At 48.1% G+C, this 19,906-nt stretch overlaps 1 protein-coding gene across 1 annotated transcript in view; it reads left to right on the forward strand.

Annotated features, from left to right (window-relative positions):
• LOC140362372 (mirror-image polydactyly gene 1 protein-like) overlaps window positions 1-16,754 on the forward strand; it is a 73,961-nt gene extending 57,207 nt beyond the window's left edge. Inside the window, exons 9-14 of the mRNA XM_072448469.1 lie at window positions 1,595-1,634; window positions 2,176-2,346; window positions 5,825-5,869; window positions 12,366-12,460; window positions 14,528-14,686; window positions 15,952-16,754. Of these exons, the coding sequence (XP_072304570.1) occupies window positions 1,595-1,634; window positions 2,176-2,346; window positions 5,825-5,869; window positions 12,366-12,460; window positions 14,528-14,686; window positions 15,952-16,018 (577 nt within the window). The 3' untranslated portion in view covers window positions 16,019-16,754. The remainder of the gene's footprint in view (window positions 1-1,594; window positions 1,635-2,175; window positions 2,347-5,824; window positions 5,870-12,365; window positions 12,461-14,527; window positions 14,687-15,951) is intronic.
• Window positions 16,755-19,906: the final 3,152 nt, after the last annotated feature.

Consider the following 19,906-nt stretch of genomic DNA (forward strand, 5'->3'; position numbering starts at 1 on the left):
CCTGGTTTAGTCCTGGTTTAGTCCTGGTTTAGACCTGGTTTAGTCCTGGTTTAGTCCTGGTTTAGTCCTGGTTTAGACCTGGTTTAGTCCTGGTTTAGTCCTGGTTTAGTCCTGGTTTAGTCCTGGTTTAGACCTGGTTTAGTCCTGGTTTAGACCTGGTTTAGTCCTGGTTTAGTCCTGGTTTAGTCCTGGTTTAGTCCTGGTTTAGTCCTGGTTTAGACCTGGTTTAGTCCTGGTTTAGACCTGGTTTAGTCCTGGTTTAGTCCTGGTTTAGTCCTGGTTTAGACCTGGTTTAGTCCTGGTTTAGACCTGGTTTTGTCCTGGTTTAGTCCTGGTTTAGTCCTGGTTTAGTCCTGGTTTAGTCTAGTTTAGTCCTGGTTTAGTCCTGGTTTAGTCCTGGTTTAGTCCTGGTATAGTCCTGGTATAGTCCTGGTTTAGTCCTGCTTTAGTCCTGGTTTAGTCCTGGTTTAGTCCTGGTTTAGTCCTGGTTTAGTCCTGGTTTAGTCCTGGTTTAGACCTGGTTTAGTCCTGGTTTAGTCCTGGTTTAGACCTGGTTTAGTCCTGGTTTAGTCCTGGTTTAGTCCTGGTTTAGACCTGGTTTAGTCCTGGTTTAGACCTGGTTTAGTCCTGGTTTAGACCTGGTTTAGTCCTGGTTTAGACCTGGTTTAGTCCTGGTTTAGACCTGGTTTAGTCCTGGTTTAGACCTGGTTTAGTCCTGGTTTAGTCCTGGTTTAGACCTGGTTTAGTCCTGGTTTAGTCCTGGTTTAGACCTGGTTTAGTCCTGGTTTAGACCTGGTTTAGTCCTGGTTTAGACCTGGTTTAGTCCTGGTTTAGACCTGGTTTAGTCCTGGTTTAGTCCTGGTTTAGACAGGCTTTTATTGCGCTGTGCTTTTCTCTTTATTACAGTTTATTACAGTTTTGTCCCTGAGCTGCAGGTCCAGGATCTGGACTGATCCAGTCCAGGTCTTCAGGGACTTTGTTTAATCAAGTCCAGACTCTGGACCAAAGACTGGACCGAGCTCCAGACAATCGAGCCACTTTATGAAAGAGAGAGACAAGAAGAGACCTTTATGTCCTTTTGTCCTAACCCTGGTCCTGGTCCAACCCTGGTCCTAGTCCTGGTCTAACCCTGGCCCTGGTCTAACCCTGGTCCTGGTCCTGGTCTAACCCTGGCCCTGGTCCTGGTCCAACCCTGGCCCTGGTCCTGGTCCAACCCTGGTCCTGGTCCTGGTCTAACCCTGGTCCTGGTCTAACCCTGGTCCTGGTCTAACCCTGGCCCTGGTCCTGGTCCAACCCTGGCCCTGGTCCTGGTCCAACCCTGGTCCTGGTCCTGGTCTAACCCTGGTCCTGGTCTAACCCTGGTCCTGGTCTAACCCTGGCCCTGGTCCTGGTCTAACCCTGGTCCTGGTCCTGGTCTAACCCTGGCCCTGGTCCTGGTCCAACCCTGGTCCTGGTCCTGGTCTAACCCTGGCCCTGGTCCTGGTCTAACCCTGGTCCTGGTCTAACCCTGGTCCTGGTCTAACCCTGGTCCTGGTCTAACCCTGGTCCTGGTCTAACCCTGGTCCTGGTCTAACCCTGGTCTTGGTCTCTTTAGGTTCTCTGTGGACTTGGACTCAGTGGAAGACTCTGATCTGGTGAGTGTTTGTTTTACCCCTTTTCACCCTTTGTCATCACATGTTCACATGTTGTCGTGTTCATATGTCACACATGTTCACGTGTTCATATGTCACACATGTTGTCGTGTTCATATGTCACACATGTTCTCGTGTTCATATGTCACACATGTTCTCGTGTTCATATGTCACACATGTTCACGTGTTCATATGTCACACATGTTCACGTGTTCATATGTCACACATGTTCTCGTCTTCATATGTCACACATGTTCACGTGTTCGTATGTCACACATGTTCACATGTTCATATGTCACACATGTTCACGTGTTCGTATGTCACACATGTTCACGTGTTCATATGTCACACATGTTCACGTGTTCATATGTCACACATGTTCTCGTGTTCATATGTCACACATGTTCACATGTTCATATGTCACACATGTTCTCGTGTTCATATGTCACACATGTTCTCGTGTTCATATGTCACACATGTTCACATGTTCGTATGTCACACATGTTCACATGTTCATATGTCCCACATGTTCACGTGTTCTCAGGACGTGCTGCAGCTGCTGGAGCAGCTCTGCGCTGCAGACTCCAGCCAGCAGGTGGAGCAATACGGTCCAATCCTGGTTCAACGTGTGCGGTTGGCACGGCAACGCAGGAGTGACATCACTGCACAGGAAATAAGCGCCGTGATGGACGAGCGAGACACCAACGCCGCCAAGGTTTGGCTGGACACACAGAGACCCACAGTCCCACAGACTGGACACACAGAGACCCACAGTCCCACAGACTGTCCCACAGACTGTCCCACAGACTGTCCCACAGACTGGACACACAGAGACCCACTGTCCCACAGACTGTCCCACAGACTGTCCCACAGACTGGACACACAGAGACCCACAGTCCCACAGACTGGCCACACAGAGACCCACAGTCTCACAGACTGTCCCACAGACTGTCCCACAGACTGTCCCACAGACTGGCCACACAGAGACCCACTGTCCCACAGACTGTCCCACAGACTGTCCCACAGACTGGACACACAGAGACCCACAGTCCCACAGACTGGCCACACAGAGACCCACAGTCCCACAGACTGGCCACACAGAGACCCACAGTCCCACAGACTGGACACACAGACTGTCCCACAGTCCCACAGACTGGACACACAGAGACCCACTGTCCCACAGACTGGACACACAGAGACCCACTGTCCCACAGACTGTCCCACAGACTGTCCCACAGACTGTCCCACAGACTGGACACACAGAGACCCACTGTCCCACAGACTGTCCCACAGACTGTCCCACAGACTGTCCCACAGACTGGACACACAGAGACCCACTGTCCCACAGACTGTCCCACAGACTGTCCCACACAAACCCAACATAATATTATTTTTTTAATATAGGTGACTGTGAATGATTAAAATCAAATGACAGAATAATGTCTCCTGACCCCTGGTGGTGGCCCCTGGTGGTGGCCCCTGGTGGTGGCCCCTGGTGGTGGCCCCTGGTGGTGGCAGTGGGCCCTTCAAAATGCTGTCATCAGAGTGTCCGACTATGGCGCTGACCACGCCCTGCTGCCCATATTTGCCTTCAAAATCTCCTTTGCACCGACAAACCCAGGAGCCTAACCCCAGGAGCCTAACCCCAGGAGCCTAACCCAGGAGCCTAACCCAGGAGCCTACCCCAGGAGCCTAACCCCAGGAGCCTAATCCAGGAGCCTAACCCAGGAGCCTACCCCAGGAGCCTAACCCCAGGAGCCTAACCCAGGAGCCTAACCCAGGAGCCTAACCCAGGAGCCTACCCCAGGAGCCTAACCCCAGGAGCCTAACCCAGGAGCCTAACCTCAGGAGCCTAACCCAGGAGCCTAACCCCAGGAGCCTAACCCAGGAGCCTAACCTCAGGAGCCTAACCCCAGGAGCCTAACCCTAGGAGCCTAACCCTAGGAGCCTAGTCCCAGGAGCCTAACCCCAGGAGCCTAGTCCCAGGAGCCTAACCCCAGGAGCCTAGCCCCAGGAGCCTAGCCCCAGGAGCCTAGTCCCAGGAGCCTAACCCCAGGAGCCTAACCCCAGGAGCCTAGTCCCAGGAGCCTAACCTCAGGAGCCTAACCTCAGGAGCCTAACCTCAGGAGCCTAACCTCAGGAGCCTAACCCCAGGAGCCTAGTCCCAGGAGCCTAACCCCAGGAGCCTAACCCCAGGAGCCTAGTCCCAGGAGCCTAGTCCCAGGAGCCTAGTCCCAGGAGCCTAACCTCAGGAGCCTAACCTCAGGAGCCTAACCCCAGGAGCCTAACCCCAGGAGCCTAACCCAGGAGCCTAACCCCAGGAGCCTAACCTCAGGAGCCTAACCCAGGAGCCTAACCTCAGGAGCCTAACCTCAGGAGCCTAACCTCAGGAGCCTAACCCCAGGAGCCTAACCTCAGGAGCCTAACCCAGGAGCCTAACCTCAGGAGCCTAACCCCAGGAGCCTAACCTCAGGAGCCTAACCCCAGGAGCCTAACCCTAGGAGCCTAACCCTAGGAGCCTAGTCCCAGGAGCCTAACCCTAGGAGCCTAGTCCCAGGAGCCTAACCCCAGGAGCCTAACCCCAGGAGCCTAACCCCAGGAGCCTAGTCCCAGGAGCCTAACCTCAGGAGCCTAACCTCAGGAGCCTAACCTCAGGAGCCTAACCCCAGGAGCCTAACCTCAGGAGCCTAACCTCAGGAGCCTAACCCCAGGAGCCTAACCCCAGGAGCCTAACCTCAGGAGCCTAACCTCAGGAGCCTAACCTCAGGAGCCTAACCCCAGGAGCCTAACCTCAGGAGCCTAACCTCAGGAGCCTAACCCCAGGAGCCTAACCCCAGGAGCCTAACCCCAGGAGCCTAACCTCAGGAGCCTAACCTCAGGAGCCTAACCTCAGGAGCCTAACCCCAGGAGCCTAACCCCAGGAGCCTAACCCCAGGAGCCTAACCTCAGGAGCCTAACCTCAGGAGCCTAACCTCTGGAGCCTAACCCCAGGAGCCTAACCCCAGGAGCCTAACCCCAGGAGCCTAACCCCAGGAGTCTAACCTCAGGAGCCTAACCTCAGGAGCCTAACCTCAGGAGCCTAACCCCAGGAGCCTAACCCCAGGAGCCTAACCCCAGGAGCCTAACCTCAGGAGCCTAACCTCAGGAGCCTAACCTCAGGAGCCTAACCTCTGGAGCCTACCCCAGGAGCCTAACCTCAGGAGCCTAACCTCAGGAGCCTAACCTCAGGAGCCTAACCCCAGGAGCCTAACCTCAGGAGTCTAACCTCAGGAGCCTAACCTCTGGAGCCTACCCCAGGAGCCTAACCTCAGGAGCCTAACCTCAGGAGCCTAACCTCAGGAGCCTAACCTCAGGAGCCTAACCCCAGGAGCCTAACCCCAGGAGCCTAACCCCAGGAGCCTAACCCCAGGAGCCTAACCCCAGGAGCCTAACCCCAGGAGCCTAACCCCAGGAGCCTAACCTCAGGAGCCTAACCTCAGGAGCCTAACCCCAGGAGCCTAACCCCAGGAGCCTAACCCCAGGAGCCTAACCCCAGGAGCCTAACCCCAGGAGCCTAACCTCAGGAGCCAGACGCTGTCAAAGATGACGAGACCCGGAAAAGGAAAGCGAGGCGATGCTTTTAAAACTGAAGGACTATAACCTCGGCTTCCCCACAAGCTAATGAAGCTAATGAAGCTAATGAAGCTAATGAAGCTAATGCTAGTGCAGCTCCTGAGGGACCAACCACAGCCCAGCGCCGTCTCTGGCGGGGATCACCAGAGGATATACCTTTACAACAGGTGGCCCTTGTGTAGAAATGATACACCTAGGGCCTGTTTGCCTTTGGTCAACCTTCCAGGGGCATGAAACGCCAGGGCTCCTAGGATCCTTCGGGTGCTCAGTTGTTCTAGGAGCAGACTGTGTTTGATTAACTATTATAAAAGCCCATCATTGCCAAATAATTATATTAAATTCCAACTAATTGCATATTATATTAATTCTAAATAATTAATCAATCAAATAATTTTGATTTATAACATTTATTTCAATATTCCTTTGTTATAGTTTTAAATGTTTAATCTTTCATCAATGATTATGACCCAAACTGTCCAAAGTCTTTTTAGAACTGGAAACAAAGGAAAGAAGAATATGAATAAAAAGCATAATATGAATAAAAAGAAGACAAACATTAGTCCAGTTTTGCTTTGTTTCAGGTCAAACGTTTGGAGGAGGAGCTACGAGAGCGGCACAGCACTCAGGTCTGGACTTTCACTGCTAAAAACTGGTCCTGGTCCTGGTCCTGGCTCTGGTCCTGGTCTGGTCCTGGTCCTGGTCCTGGTCCTGGTCCTGGTCCTGGTCCTGGTCTGGTCCTCGTCCTGGTCCTCGTCCTGGTCCTGGTCCTGGTCCTGGTCCTGGTCCTGGCTCTGGTCCTGGTCCTGGTCCTGGTCCTGGTCCTGGCTCTGGTCCTGGTCCTGGTCCTGGTCCTGGCTCTGGTCCTGGTCCTGGTCCTGGTCCTGGTCCTGGCTCTGGTCCTGGTCCTGGTCCTGGTCCTGGCTCTGGTCCTGGTCCTGGCTCTGGTCCTGGTCCTGGTCCTGGCTCTGGTCCTGGTCCTGGTTCTGGTCCTGGTCCTGGTCCTGGTCCTGGCTCTGGTCCTGGTCCTGGTCCTGGTCCTGGCTCTGGTCCTGGTCCTGGCTCTGGTCCTGGTCCTGGTCCTGGTCTTGGGTCTCAGTGTGAAGTCTCTGAAGTGCAGAAGCGTTCACTGAATCCTGATGAGAGAATATTAATAATATTAATAATATTAATAACATTAATGTGATGAATTTTAATGAATCTTTTTAATTAGAGATGTTCAAACAGACACAAGTTTGTTTTAGACCTGGACTCACACCCGGACTCAGCGGGTCCAGACCTTTAGACCAGGCCAGGTTCAGGACCAGGTTCAGGACCAGGTTCAGGACCAGGTTCAGGACCAGGTTCAGGACCAGGACTACAGAGGTTAGACCAGCTCCTGTTTCACATCCTGTTCAGTCTGACCCAATGTCTCTGTGACTTTATGTGTGATTATAGTATATTCTACTGAGACTGAAGGGTTAGAGTTAGAGTTAGAGTTAGAGTTAGGGTTAGAGTTAGGGTTAGGGTTAGAGTTAGGGTTAGAGTTAGAGTTAGAGTTAGAGTTAGAGTTAGGGTTAGAGTTAGGGTTAGAGTTAGGGTTAGAGTTAGAGTTAGAGTTAGAGTTAGAGTTAGAGTTAGAGTTAGAGTTAGAGTTAGGGTTAGGGTTAGAGTTAGAGTTAGAGTTAGAGTTAGGGTTAGAGTTAGAGTTAGGGTTAGGGTTAGAGTTAGAGTTAGAGTTAGGGTTAGGGTTAGAGTTAGGGTTAGAGTTGGGGTTAGAGTTAGAGTTAGGGTTAGGGTTAGAGTTAGGGTTAGAGTTAGGGTTAGAGTTAGGGTTAGAGTTAGAGTTAGAGTTAGGGTTAGAGTTGGGGTTAGAGTTAGGGTTAGAGTTAGGGTTAGGGTTAGAGTTAGAGTTAGGGTTAGAGTTAGGGTTAGAGTTAGGGTTAGAGTTAGAGTTAGGGTTAGGGTTAGGGTTAGAGTTAGGGTTAGGGTTAGAGTTAGGGTTAGAGTTGGGGTTAGAGTTAGGGTTAGGGTTAGAGTTAGGGTTAGAGTTGGGGTTAGAGTTAGAGTTAGGGTTAGAGTTAGAGTTAGAGTTAGGGTTAGAGTTAGGGTTAGAGTTAGAGTTAGAGTTAGGATTAGAGTTAGGGTTAGGGTTAGAGTTAGAGTTAGAGTTAGGGTTAGAGTTAGGGTTAGGGTTAGAGTTAGAGTTAGAGTTAGGGTTAGGGTTAGAGTTAGGGTTAGAGTTAGGGTTAGGGTTAGAGTTAGAGTTAGAGTTAGGGTTAGAGTTAGGGTTAGAGTTAGGGTTAGAGTTAGGGTTAGAGTTAGGGTTAGGGTTAGGGTTAGGGTTAGAGTTAGGGTTAGGGTTAGGGTTAGAGTTAGGGTTAGAGTTGGGGTTAGAGTTAGAGTTAGAGTTAGAGTTAGGGTTAGGGTTAGAGTTAGAGTTAGAGTTAGAGTTAGGGTTAGGGTTAGAGTTAGGGTTAGAGTTAGGGTTAGAGTTAGAGTTAGAGTTAGGGTTAGAGTTAGAGTTAGAGTTAGGGTTAGGGTTAGAGTTAGAGTTAGGGTTAGAGTTAGGGTTAGGGTTAGAGTTAGGGTTAGAGTTGGGGTTAGAGTTAGAGTTGGGGTTAGAGTTAGAGTTAGGGTTAGAGTTAGAGTTAGAGTTAGAGTTAGGGTTAGGGTTAGAGTTAGGGTTAGAGTTAGGGTTAGAGTTAGAGTTAGGGTTAGAGTTAGAGTTAGAGTTAGAGTTAGAGTTAGGGTTAGAGTTGGGGTTAGAGTTGGGGTTAGAGTTAGGGTTAGAGTTAGAGTTAGGGTTAGAGTTGGGGTTAGGGTTAGAGTTGGGGTTAGGGTTAGAGTTAGGGTTGGGGTTGGGGTTAGAGTTAGGGTTAGAGTTAGAGTTAGAGTTAGGGTTAGGGTTAGAGTTGGGGTTCGGGTTGGGGTTAGGGTTAGAGTTGGGGTTCGGGTTGGGGTTGGGGTTAGAGTTAGGGTTAGGGTTAGAGTTAGGGTTAGAGTTAGGGTTAGAGTTAGGGTTAGGGTTAGAGTTAGGGTTAGGGTTAGGGTTAGAGTTAGGGTTAGGGTTAGGGTTTGGGTTTGGGTTGGGGTTAGAGTTGGGGTTAGAGTTAGGGTTAGGGTTAGGGTTGGGGTTCGGGTTGGGGTTAGGGTTGGGGTTAGGGTTGGGGTTAGAGTTAGGGTTAGGGTTAGAGTTAGGGTTAGGGTTCGGGTTGGGGTTAGGGTTGGGGTTGGGGTTAGGGTTAGGGTTGGGGTTAGAGTTAGAGTTAGGGTTAGGGTTAGGGTTAGGGTTAGGGTTGGGGTTAGAGTTAGAGTTAGGGTTAGGGTTTGGGTTTGGGTTAGAGTTAGGGTTAGGGTTAGAGTTAGAGTTAGGGTTGGGGTTGGGGTTGGGGTTGGGGTTGGGGTTAGGGTTAGAGTTTGGGTTAGAGTTAGGGTTAGAGTTAGGGTTAGGGTTAGGGTTGGAGTTAGACAAACAAAAACTGTTTAACCGTTATTGACCTTATTTCGACCACTTTTGCCTATTTCTGCTTCGAATTTGCACTAATTCTGTTTTCAAGCTAAAATGCCGTTCACTTAAGTAAATTTTTCAAATGTCAGTTATTATTTGGGTTTAGTCCTTAATTGTTGGTGCATTTTGAGTCTTTTTTTGTTTTTTGTAATGGCCTTTCCTGCCGCCAGGACTATGTTCCAAAGGTATCAATTTATTGTCTCCATTGCAGCAGTTTGAGGCCCAAATACTTTCTTTCCACATGTCAAAGCTTTTCACAACATTCTCTTTTACATCTGGTGAAAAACCTTTGACCTTTTGTCCTCCAGACCTTTTGTCCTCAGACCTTGAGTCTCAGCTCAATTCTATTTGTACAAAACCTTTGGTCATAAAACTTTACCAGTTTAAGTTTGTAACATCTGTGTTTAGTTTGTTCTGATCAGCTCCTTCCATGTTGTAAGAACAGATTTGAGCCAGGGATTCTTCACTTCCTCCTCATGACCCAAGCGTCTGTCATCTGCAGTAAGAACTGTACAGGAACCTCAGGCATCACATGACTCTCAGTATAAGACCTGTACAGGAACCTCAGGCACCACATGACTCTCAGTATAAGACCTGTACAGGAACCTCAGGCACCACATGACTCTCAGTATAAGACCTGTACAGGAACCCCCGGCACCACATGACTCTCAGTATAAAAACTGTACAGGAACCTCAGGCACCACATGACTCTCAGTATAAGACCTGTACAGGAACCCCCGGCACCACATGACTCTCAGTATAAGACCTGTACAGGAACCTCAGGCACCACATGACTCTCAGTATAAGACCTGTACAGGAACCCCCGGCACCACATGACTCTCGGTATAAGACCTGTACAGGAACCTCAGGCACCACATGACTCTCAGTATAAGACCTGTACAGGAACCCCTGGCACCACATGACTCTCAGTATAAGACCTATACAGGAACCTCAGGCACCACATGACTCTCAGTATAAGACCTGTACAGGAACCTCAGGCACCACATGACTCTCAGTATAAGACCTGTACAGGAACCTCAGGCACCACATGACTCTCAGTATAAGACCTGTACAGGAACCCCCGGCACCACATGACTCTCACTATAAGACCTGTACAGGAACCCCCGGCATCACATGACTCTCAGTATAAGACCTGTACAGGAACCCCTGGCACCACATGACTCTCACTATAAGACCTGTACAGGAACCTCAGGCACCACATGACTTTCAGTATAAGACCTGTACAGGAACCCCCGGCACCACATGACTCTCAGTATAAGACCTGTACAGGAACCCCCGGCACCACATGACTCTCAGTATAAGACCTGTACAGGAACCCCCGGCACCACATGACTCTCAGTATAAGACCTGTACAGGAACCTCAGGCACCATATGACTCTCAGTATAAGACCTGTACAGGAACCTCAGGCACCACATGACTCTCAGTATAAGACCTGTACAGGAACCCCCGGCACCACATGACTCTCAGTATAAGACCTGTACAGGAACCTCAGGCACCACATGACTCTCAGTATAAGACCTGTACAGGAACCCCCGGCACCACATGACTCTCAGTATAAGACCTGTACAGGAACCCCCGGCACCACATGACTCTCAGTATAAGACCTGTACAGGAACCCCCGGCACCACATGACTCTCAGTATAAGACCTGTACAGGAACCTCAGGCACCACATGACTCTCAGTATAAGACCTGTACAGGAACCTCAGGCACCACATTACTCTCAGTATAAGACCTGTACAGGAACCCCCGGCACCACATGACTCTCAGTATAAGACCTGTACAGGAACCCCCGGCACCACATGACTCTCAGTATAAGACCTGTACAGGAACCTCAGGCACCACATGACTCTCAGTATAAGACCTGTACAGGAACCTCAGGCACCACATGACTCTCAGTATAAGACCTGTACAGGAACCTCAGGCACCACATGACTCTCAGTATAAGACCTGTACAGGAACCTCAGGCACCACATGACTCTCAGTATAAGACCTGTACAGGAACCTCAGGCACCACATGACTCTCAGTATAAGACCTGTACAGGAACCTCAGGCACCACATTACTCTCAGTATAAGACCTGTACAGGAACCCCCGGCACCACATGACTCTCAGTATAAGGCCTGTACAGGAACCCCCGGCACCACATGACTCTCAGTATAAGACCTGTACAGGAACCTCAGGCACCACATGACTCTCAGTATAAGACCTGTACAGGAACCCCCGGCACCACATGACTCTCAGTATAAGACCTGTACAGGAACCCCCGGCACCACATGACTCTCAGTATAAGACCTGTACAGGAACCCCCGGCACCACATGACTCTCAGTATAAGACCTGTACAGGAACCTCAGGCACCACATGACTCTCAGTATAAGACCTGTACAGGAACCCCCGGCACCACATGACTCTCAGTATAAGACCTGTACAGGAACCCCCGGCACCACATGACTCTCAGTATAAGACCTGTACAGGAACCTCAGGCACCACATGACTCTCAGTATAAGACCTGTACAGGAACCCCCGGCACCACATGACTCTCAGTATAAGACCTGTACAGGAACCCCCGGCACCACATGACTCTCAGTATAAGACCTGTACAGGAACCTCAGGCACCACATGACTCTCAGTATAAGACCTGTACAGGAACCCCCGGCACCACATGACTCTCAGTATAAGACCTGTACAGGAACCCCCGGCACCACATGACTCTCAGTATAAGACCTGTACAGGAACCCCCGGCACCACATGACTCTCAGTATAAGACCTGTACAGGAACCTCAGGCACCACATGACTCTCAGTATAAGACCTGTACAGGAACCCCCGGCACCACATGACTCTCAGTATAAGACCTGTACAGGAACCCCCGGCACCACATGACTCTCAGTATAAGACCTGTACAGGAACCTCAGGCACCACATGACTCTCAGTATAAGACCTGTACAGGAACCCCCGGCACCACATGACTCTCAGTATAAGACCTGTACAGGAACCCCCGGCACCACATGACTCTCAGTATAAGACCTGTACAGGAACCTCAGGCCCCACATGACTCTCAGTATAAGACCTGCACAGGAACCTCAGGCCCCACATGACTCTCAGTATAAGACCTGTACAGGAACCTCAGGCCCCACATGACTCTCAGTATAAGACCATTGAGCACAACATTCTGCAACGCTCTCAAATATTTGTTCCGTTCTTTTGGACATAATTGAGGTGAATAAACGATAGTCACATTCAGAATAGTCTCTATGAGGCACAGTCCAGTAGCTCCTTCTTTTGATCTCAGGGACATGATGGACTCTTACTCCTAGGAGGGGAGGAGCTTTATTAAGTGTGTCTTTAGAGCTTTATACACTCTGAGGTGTCTTTAGAGCTTTATACCGCTCTGAGGTGTGTCTTTAGAGCTTTAGACACTCTTAGGTGTGTCTTTAGAGCTTTATACCGCTCTGAGGTGTGTTTTTTCAAGATTGTATTACTCTGTCTCGGGTTAGGGGTCAGCGGTTAGGGTCAGAGGTCAGCGGTTAGGGTCAGAGGTTAGGGTGAGGGGCCTTCTGGTGTGGTGGTGCCACACCCTAACACTTTAGCTTCTGTGTGACTTCTGCCCCTTTAAGGCGGAGCTTCTGATGCTGCAGAGAGAGCGAGACGCTGCTGTTTGTGAGCAACAACATCTAGAGGCGGAGCTTCAGAAGTTCAGAGCCAATCCCAGGTCGGTCTGTCGCTATGGTAACGTATTTGTTTGTGCATGCGTTAATGCTAACCGTTATCTTTTAAGTAGCATTCAAAAGTCTCCACCACTGAGTTATAATAACACCTGCCAGTACCCCTTTAACACCTGCCAGTTCCCCTTTAACACCTGACAGTACCCCTTTAACACCTGCCTGTTCCCCTTTAACACCTGCCAGTACCCCTTTACCCCTTTAACACCTGCCTGTTCCCCTTTAACACCTGCCAGTACCCCTTTACCCCTTTAACACCTGCCAGTACCCCTTTGACACCCACCAGTACCCCTTTAACACCTGCCAGTACCCCTTTAACACCTGCCAGTACCCCTTTAACACCTGCCATTACCCCATTAACACCTGCCAGTACCCCTTTAACACCTGCCAATTCCCCTTTAACACCTGCCAGTACCCCTTTGACACCCGCCAGTACCCCTTTGACACCCGCCAGTACCCCTTTGACACCTGCCAGTTCCCCTTTAACACCTGCCAGTACCCCTTTGACACCTGCCAGTACCCCTTTGACACCTGCCAGTACCCCTTTAACACCTGCCAGTTCCCCTTTGACACCTGCCAGTACCCCTTTAACACCTGCCAGTTCCCCTTTGACACCTGCCAGTACCCCTTTGACACCTGCCAGTTCCCCTTTAACACCTGCCAGTACCCCTTTAACACCTGCCAGTACCCCTTTAACACCTGCCATTACCCCATTAACACCTGCCAGTACCCCATTAACACCTGCCAATACCCCTTTAACACCTGCCAATACCCCTTTAACACCTGCCAGTTCCCCTTTAACACCTGCCAGTACCCCTTTGACACCCACCAGTACCCCTTTAACACCTGCCAGTACCCCTTTGACACCTGCCAGTTCCCCTTTAACACCTGCCAGTACCCCTTTGACACCTGCCAGTTCCCCTTTAACACCTGCCAGTTCCCCTTTAGCACCTGCCAGAACCCCTTTACCCCTTTAACACCTGCCAGTTCCCCTTTAACACCTGCCAGTTACCCTTTAACACCTGCCAGTACCCCTTTACCCCTATAACACCTGCCAGTACCCCTTTGACACCTGCCAGTTCCCCTTTAACACCTGCCAGTTCCCCTTTAACACCTGCCAGTACCCCTTTAACACCTGCCAGTTCCCCTTTAACACCTGCCAGTACCCCTTTAACACCTGCCAGATCCCCTTTGACACCTGCCAGTACCCCTTTAACACCTGCCAGTTACCCTTTAACACCTGCCAGTACCCCTTTACTCCTTTAACACCTGCCAGTACCCCTTTACTCCTTTAACACCTGCCAGTACCCCTTTGACACCTGCCAGTTCCCCTTTAACACCTGCCAGTTCCCCTTTAACACCTGCCAGTTCCCCTTTAACACCTGCCAGTACCCCTTTAACACCTGCCAGTTCCCCTTTAACACCTGCCAGTTCCCCTTTGACACCTGCCAGTTCCCCTTTGACACCTGCCAGTACCCCTTTAACACCTGCCAGTACCCCTTTGACACCTGCCAGTACCCCTTTGACACCTGCCAGTACTCCTTTGACACCTGCCAGTACCCCTTTGACACCTGCCAGTACCCCTTTAACACCTGCCAGTTCCCCTTTAACACCTGCCAGTACCCCTTTACCCCTTTGACACCTGCCAGTTACCCTTTAACACCTGCCAGTTACCCTTTAACACCTGCCAGTACCCCTTTACCCCTTTAACACCTGCCAGTACCCCTTTGACACCTGCCAGTACCCCTTTAACACCTGCCAGTTCCCCTTTAACACCTGCCAGTACCCCTTTACCCCTTTAACACCTGCCAGTACCCCTTTAACACCTGCCAGTTCCCCTTTAACACCTGCCAGTACCCCTTTAACACCTGCCAGTACCCCTTTAACACCTGCCAGTACCCCTTTAACACCTGCCAGTACCCCTTTAACAAATCCAGTCTTCCATCAACACATATGAATCTGATTTAGTAACTTTGTTCAGTTTTCTAGATTCTGTCTCATTAAATGCAGCCGTCTCGTTAACGTGAAATAATTAATTCAAATAAAACTGTCTTTAGCCACTCAGAAGCCCCGCCCCCTGTGTCTCCCACCGATGACGTCACTGCCACCTTGCTCCCTGATGATGTCACCGCCCTGCAGCAGCAGCTTATGATGATGTCACAGCAGAAGAAGAGCGTGGAGGCGGAGCTTTTACAGGCCAATGAGAGAGTCCGGAGGTGAGTCACATGACCAAAGCACCACATGAAACACTAAACACACTGTCACTTCTCTTGCTTCGCATGATTTCATTCCATGCGGTTTGTTTGTTTGTTTGTTTGCACATTTTAGCGAGATCGTCTGTCGACTGTGATTCATATGTTTTGTTTTCAACAGGGTAAAAAAGATTTTCTCTCATTGGGTTTTTTCCTCTGTATAAATAAATTAAAACATTATCTTCAGACTTTTTCCCTTCAAAAAAACCCTTTTCTTTTTTAATTTTTTGTGTTTTGGTCAGTTTTTTTCTCCCACATTTAAACTTTCCTCTGGATGTTTTGCTTCTTCCATTTCATCCACTTTCAATCCATCGATTTCTCTGGGACTTTTTCCTCGGTCGGTTCTAGTTCATACAGGAAGTTACAGAATCCAATATGGCGGCTCTCGATACGCTTCAGACACTGGGTCAGGTCAGGGGTCAGGTCAGGGGTCAGGTCAGGGGTCAGGTCAGGGGTCAGGTCAGGGGTCAGGTCAGGGTTAGAGCGTGTCTCCCACTGAGACATGCTCCTCCCACAGAGACATGCTCCTCCTCCCACAGAGACATGCTCCTCCTCCCACAGAGACATGCTCCTCCTCCCACAGAGACATGCTCCTCCCACAGAGACATGCTCCTCCTCCCACAGAGACATGCTCCTCCTCCCACAGAGACATGCTCCTCCCACAGAGACATGCTCCTCCTCCCACAGAGACATGCTCCTCCCACAGAGACATGCTCCTCCCACAGAGACATGCTCCTCCTCCCACAGAGACATGCTCCTCCTCCCACAGAGACATGCTCCTCCTCCCACAGAGACATGCTCCTCCTCCCACAGAGACATGCTCCTCCCACAGAGACATGCTCCTCCTCCCACAGAGACATGCTCCTCCTCCCACAGAGACATGCTCCTCCTCCCACAGAGACATGCTCCTCCTCCCACAGAGACATGCTCCTCCCACAGAGACATGCTCCTCCTCCCACAGAGACATGCTCCTCCCACAGAGACATGCTCCTCCTCCCACAGAGACATGCTCCTCCTCCCACAGAGACATACTCCTCCTCCCACAGAGACATGCTCCTCCCACAGAGACATGCTCCTCCCACAGAGACAATTTATCACACTTTTAAGTCTAAAAAATTAGGCCAAATTAGAATTTGTCGGTCATTTTCAGTCAGATCTGTAAATATCTTTAATAGCACTTTTGTCATGTCGTTATGCACTTTATGCTCTTTATGCTCTGTCTGTCTCAGGCTGGAGCGTCTGGTGGAAGTTCTGAGGAAGAAAGTGGGAACAGGAAGTGTACGCGCCATCGTCTGACACATGCCCCGCCCCCTGAGAACAGGAAGTGTACGCGCCATCGTCTGACACATGCCCCGCCCCCTGAGAACAGGAAGTGTATGCGCCATCGTCTGACACATGCCCCGCCCCCTGAGAACAGGAAGTGTACGCGCCATCGTCTGACACATGGCCCGCCCCCTGAGAACAGGAAGTGTACGCGCCATCGTCTGACACATGGCCCGCCCCCTGAGAACAGGAAGTGTACGCGCCATCGTCTGACACATGCCCCGCCCCCTGAGAACAGGAAGTGTACGCGCCATCGTCTGACACATGCCCCGCCCCCTGAGAACAGGAAGTGTACGCGCCATCGTCTGACACATGGCCCGCCCCCTGAGAACAGGAAGTGTACGCGCCATCGTCTGACACATGGCCCGCCCCCTGAGAACAGGAAGTGTACGCGCCATCATCTGACACATGGCCCGCCCCCTGAGAACAGGAAGTGTACGCGCCATCGTCTGACACATGCCCCGCCCCCTGAGAACAGGAAGTGTACGCGCCATCGTCTGACACATGGCCCGCCCCCTGAGAACAGGAAGTGTATGCGCCATCGTCTGACACATGGCCCGCCCCCTCAGCTGCTGATCATGTGACCCACAGTGTTTCGTTTGATCAAATGTAATCTGTTTTTGTTGATTCTGGACCAAAGACTTGAACTAAAAAGTTTTAATGAAGAAATCATGTTTTAATAAATCTTTAAAAAATCTTGTAAAACTGATTGTTGTTTTTGAACTGAATTGAATTTTCTCTTTGGGACAGTTATAGCCAGTGGCTACTGCATTGCAGAAGTACACTCCAAAAGTACACTCCAAAAGTACACTCCAAAAGTACACTCCAAACGTACATTCAAAAAGTACATTCCAAAAGTACACTTCAAAAGTACGTTCCAAAGTACACTCCAAAAGTACACTCCAAAAGTACACTCCAAACGTACATTCCAAAAGTACATTCCAAAAGTACACTTCAAAAGTACATTCCAAAGTACACTCCAAAAGTACATTCCAAAAGTACATTCCAAAAGTACACTCCAAAAGTACACTCCAAAAGTACATTCCAAAGTACACTCCAAAAGTACACTCCAAAAGTACACTCCAAAAGTACATTCCAAAGTACACTCCAAAAGTACATTCCAAAGTACACTCCAAAAGTACACTCCAAAAGTACACTCCAAAAGTATACTCCAAAAGTACACTCCAAAAGTACATTCCAAAAGTACACTCCAAAAGTACACTCCAAAAGTACATTCTAAAGTACATTCCAAAGTACACTCCAAAAGTACATTCCAAAGTACACTCCAAAAGTACACTCCAAAAGTACATTCCAAAAGTACATTCCAAAAGTACACTCCAAAAGTACATTCCAAAAGTACACTCCAAAGGTATATTCAAAAGTACATTCTAAAGTACACTCCAAAAGTACACTCCAAAAGTACACTCCAAAAGTACACTCCAAAAGTACATTCCAAAAGTACATTCCAAAAGTACACTTCAAAAGTACATTCTAAAGTACACTCCAAAAGTACACTCCAAAAGTACACTCCAAAAGTACACTCCAAAAGTACACTCCAAAGGTATATTCAAAGGTACATTCTAAAGTATATTCCAAAAGTACACTCCAAAAGTACACTCCAAAAGTACACTCCAAAAGTACATTCTAAAGTACATTCCAAAGTACACTCCAAAAGTACATTCCAAAGTACACTCCAAAAGTACACTCCAAAAATTCACTCCAAAAGTATACTCCAAAAGTACATTCCAAAAGTACACTCCAAAAGTACACTCCAAAAGTACACTCCAAAAGTACATTCCAAAAGTACACTCCAAAGGTATATTCAAAAGTACATTCTAAAGTATATTCCAAAAGTACACTCCAAAAGTACACTCCAAAAGTACACTCCAAAAGTACATTCTAAAGTACATTCCAAAGTACACTCCAAAAGTACATTCCAAAGTACACTCCAAAAGTACACTCCAAAAATTCACTCCAAAAGTATACTCCAAAAGTACACTCCAAAAGTACATTCCAAAAGTACACTCCAAAGGTATATTCAAAAGTACATTCTAAAGTATATTCCAAAAGTACACTCCAAAAGTACACTCCAAAGGTACACTCCAAAAGTACATTCCAAAAGTACATTCCAAAAGTACACTCCAAAAGTACATTCCAAAGTACACTCCAAAAGTACACTCCAAAAGTACATTCCAAAAGTACACTCCAAAGGTATATTCAAAAGTACACTCCAAAAGTACGTTCCAAAAGTACACTCCAAAAGTACATTCCAAAAGTACATTCCAAAAGTACACTCCAAAAGTACACTCCAAAAGTACATTCCAAAAGTACACTCCAAAGGTATATTCAAAAGTACATTCTAAAGTATATTCCAAAAGTACACTCCAAAAGTACACTCCAAAAGTACACTCCAAAAGTACATTCCAAAAGTACATTCCAAAAGTACACTCCAAAAGTACACTCCAAAAGTACATTCCAAAAGTACACTCCAAAGGTATATTCAAAAGTACATTCTAAAGTATATTCCAAAAGTACACTCCAAAAGTACACTCCAAAAGTACACTCCAAAAGTACACTCCAAAAGTACATTCCAAAAGTACATTCCAAAAGTACACTCCAAAAGTACATGCCAAAGTACACTCCAAAAGTACACTCCAAAAGTACACTCCAAAAGTACATTCCAAAAGTACACTCCAAAAGTACATTCCAAAAGTACATTCCAAGAGTACATTCCAAAAGTACATTCCAAAAGTACACTCAAAAAGTACACTCCAAAAGTACACTCCAAAAAGTACACTCCAAAAGTACATTCCAAAAGTACATTCCAAAAGTACACTCCAAAAGTACACTCCAAAAGTACACTCCAAAAAGTACACTCCAAAAGTACACTCCAAAAGTACATTCCAAAAGTACATTCCAAAAGTACATTCCAAAAGTACACTCCAAAAGTACATTCCAAAAAGTACATTCCAAAAAGTACGCTCCAAAAGTACACTCCAAAAGTACACTCCAAAAGTACATTCCAAAAGTACACTCCAAAAGTACATTCCAAAAGTACACTCCAAAGGTATATTCAAAAGTACATTCTAAAGTATATTCCAAAAGTACACTCCAAAAGTACACTCCAAAAGTACACTCCAAAAGTACATTCCAAAGTACACTCCAAAAGTACATTCCAAAAGTACATTCCAAAAGTACACTCCAAAAGTACACTCCAAAAGTACATTCCAAAAGTACACTCCAAAGGTATATTCAAAAGTACATTCTAAAGTATATTCCAAAAGTACACTCCAAAAGTACACTCCAAAGTACATTCCAAAGTACACTCCAAAAGTACATTCCAAAGTACACTCCAAAAGTACACTCCAAAAGTACATTCCAAAAGTACACTCCAAAAGTACATTCCAAAAGTACACTCCAAAGGTATATTCAAAAGTACATTCTAAAGTATATTCCAAAAGTACACTCCAAAAGTACACTCCAAAAGTACACTCCAAAAGTACATTCCAAAAGTACATTCCAAAAGTACATTCCAAAAGTACACTCCAAAAGTACATTCCAAAGTACACTCCAAAAGTACATTCCAAAAGTACATTCCAAAAGTACACTCCAAAAGTACACTCCAAAAGTACATTCCAAAAGTACACTCCAAAGGTATATTCAAAAGTACATTCTAAAGTATATTCCAAAAGTACACTCCAAAAGTACACTCCAAAAGTACACTCCAAAAGTACACTCCAAAAGTACATTCCAAAAGTACATTCCAAAAGTACACTCCAAAAGTACATTCCAAAGTACACTCCAAAAGTACACTCCAAAAGTACATTCCAAAAGTACACTCCAAAAGTACATTCCAAAAGT

The sequence above is a fragment of the Eucyclogobius newberryi genome, unplaced genomic scaffold (assembly GCF_026437365.1).
Source record: "Eucyclogobius newberryi isolate DKJ021-1_F unplaced genomic scaffold, fEucNew1.0.hap1 SCAF_166, whole genome shotgun sequence".
In the NCBI taxonomy this organism is placed as follows: Eukaryota; Metazoa; Chordata; class Actinopteri; order Gobiiformes; family Gobiidae; genus Eucyclogobius; species Eucyclogobius newberryi.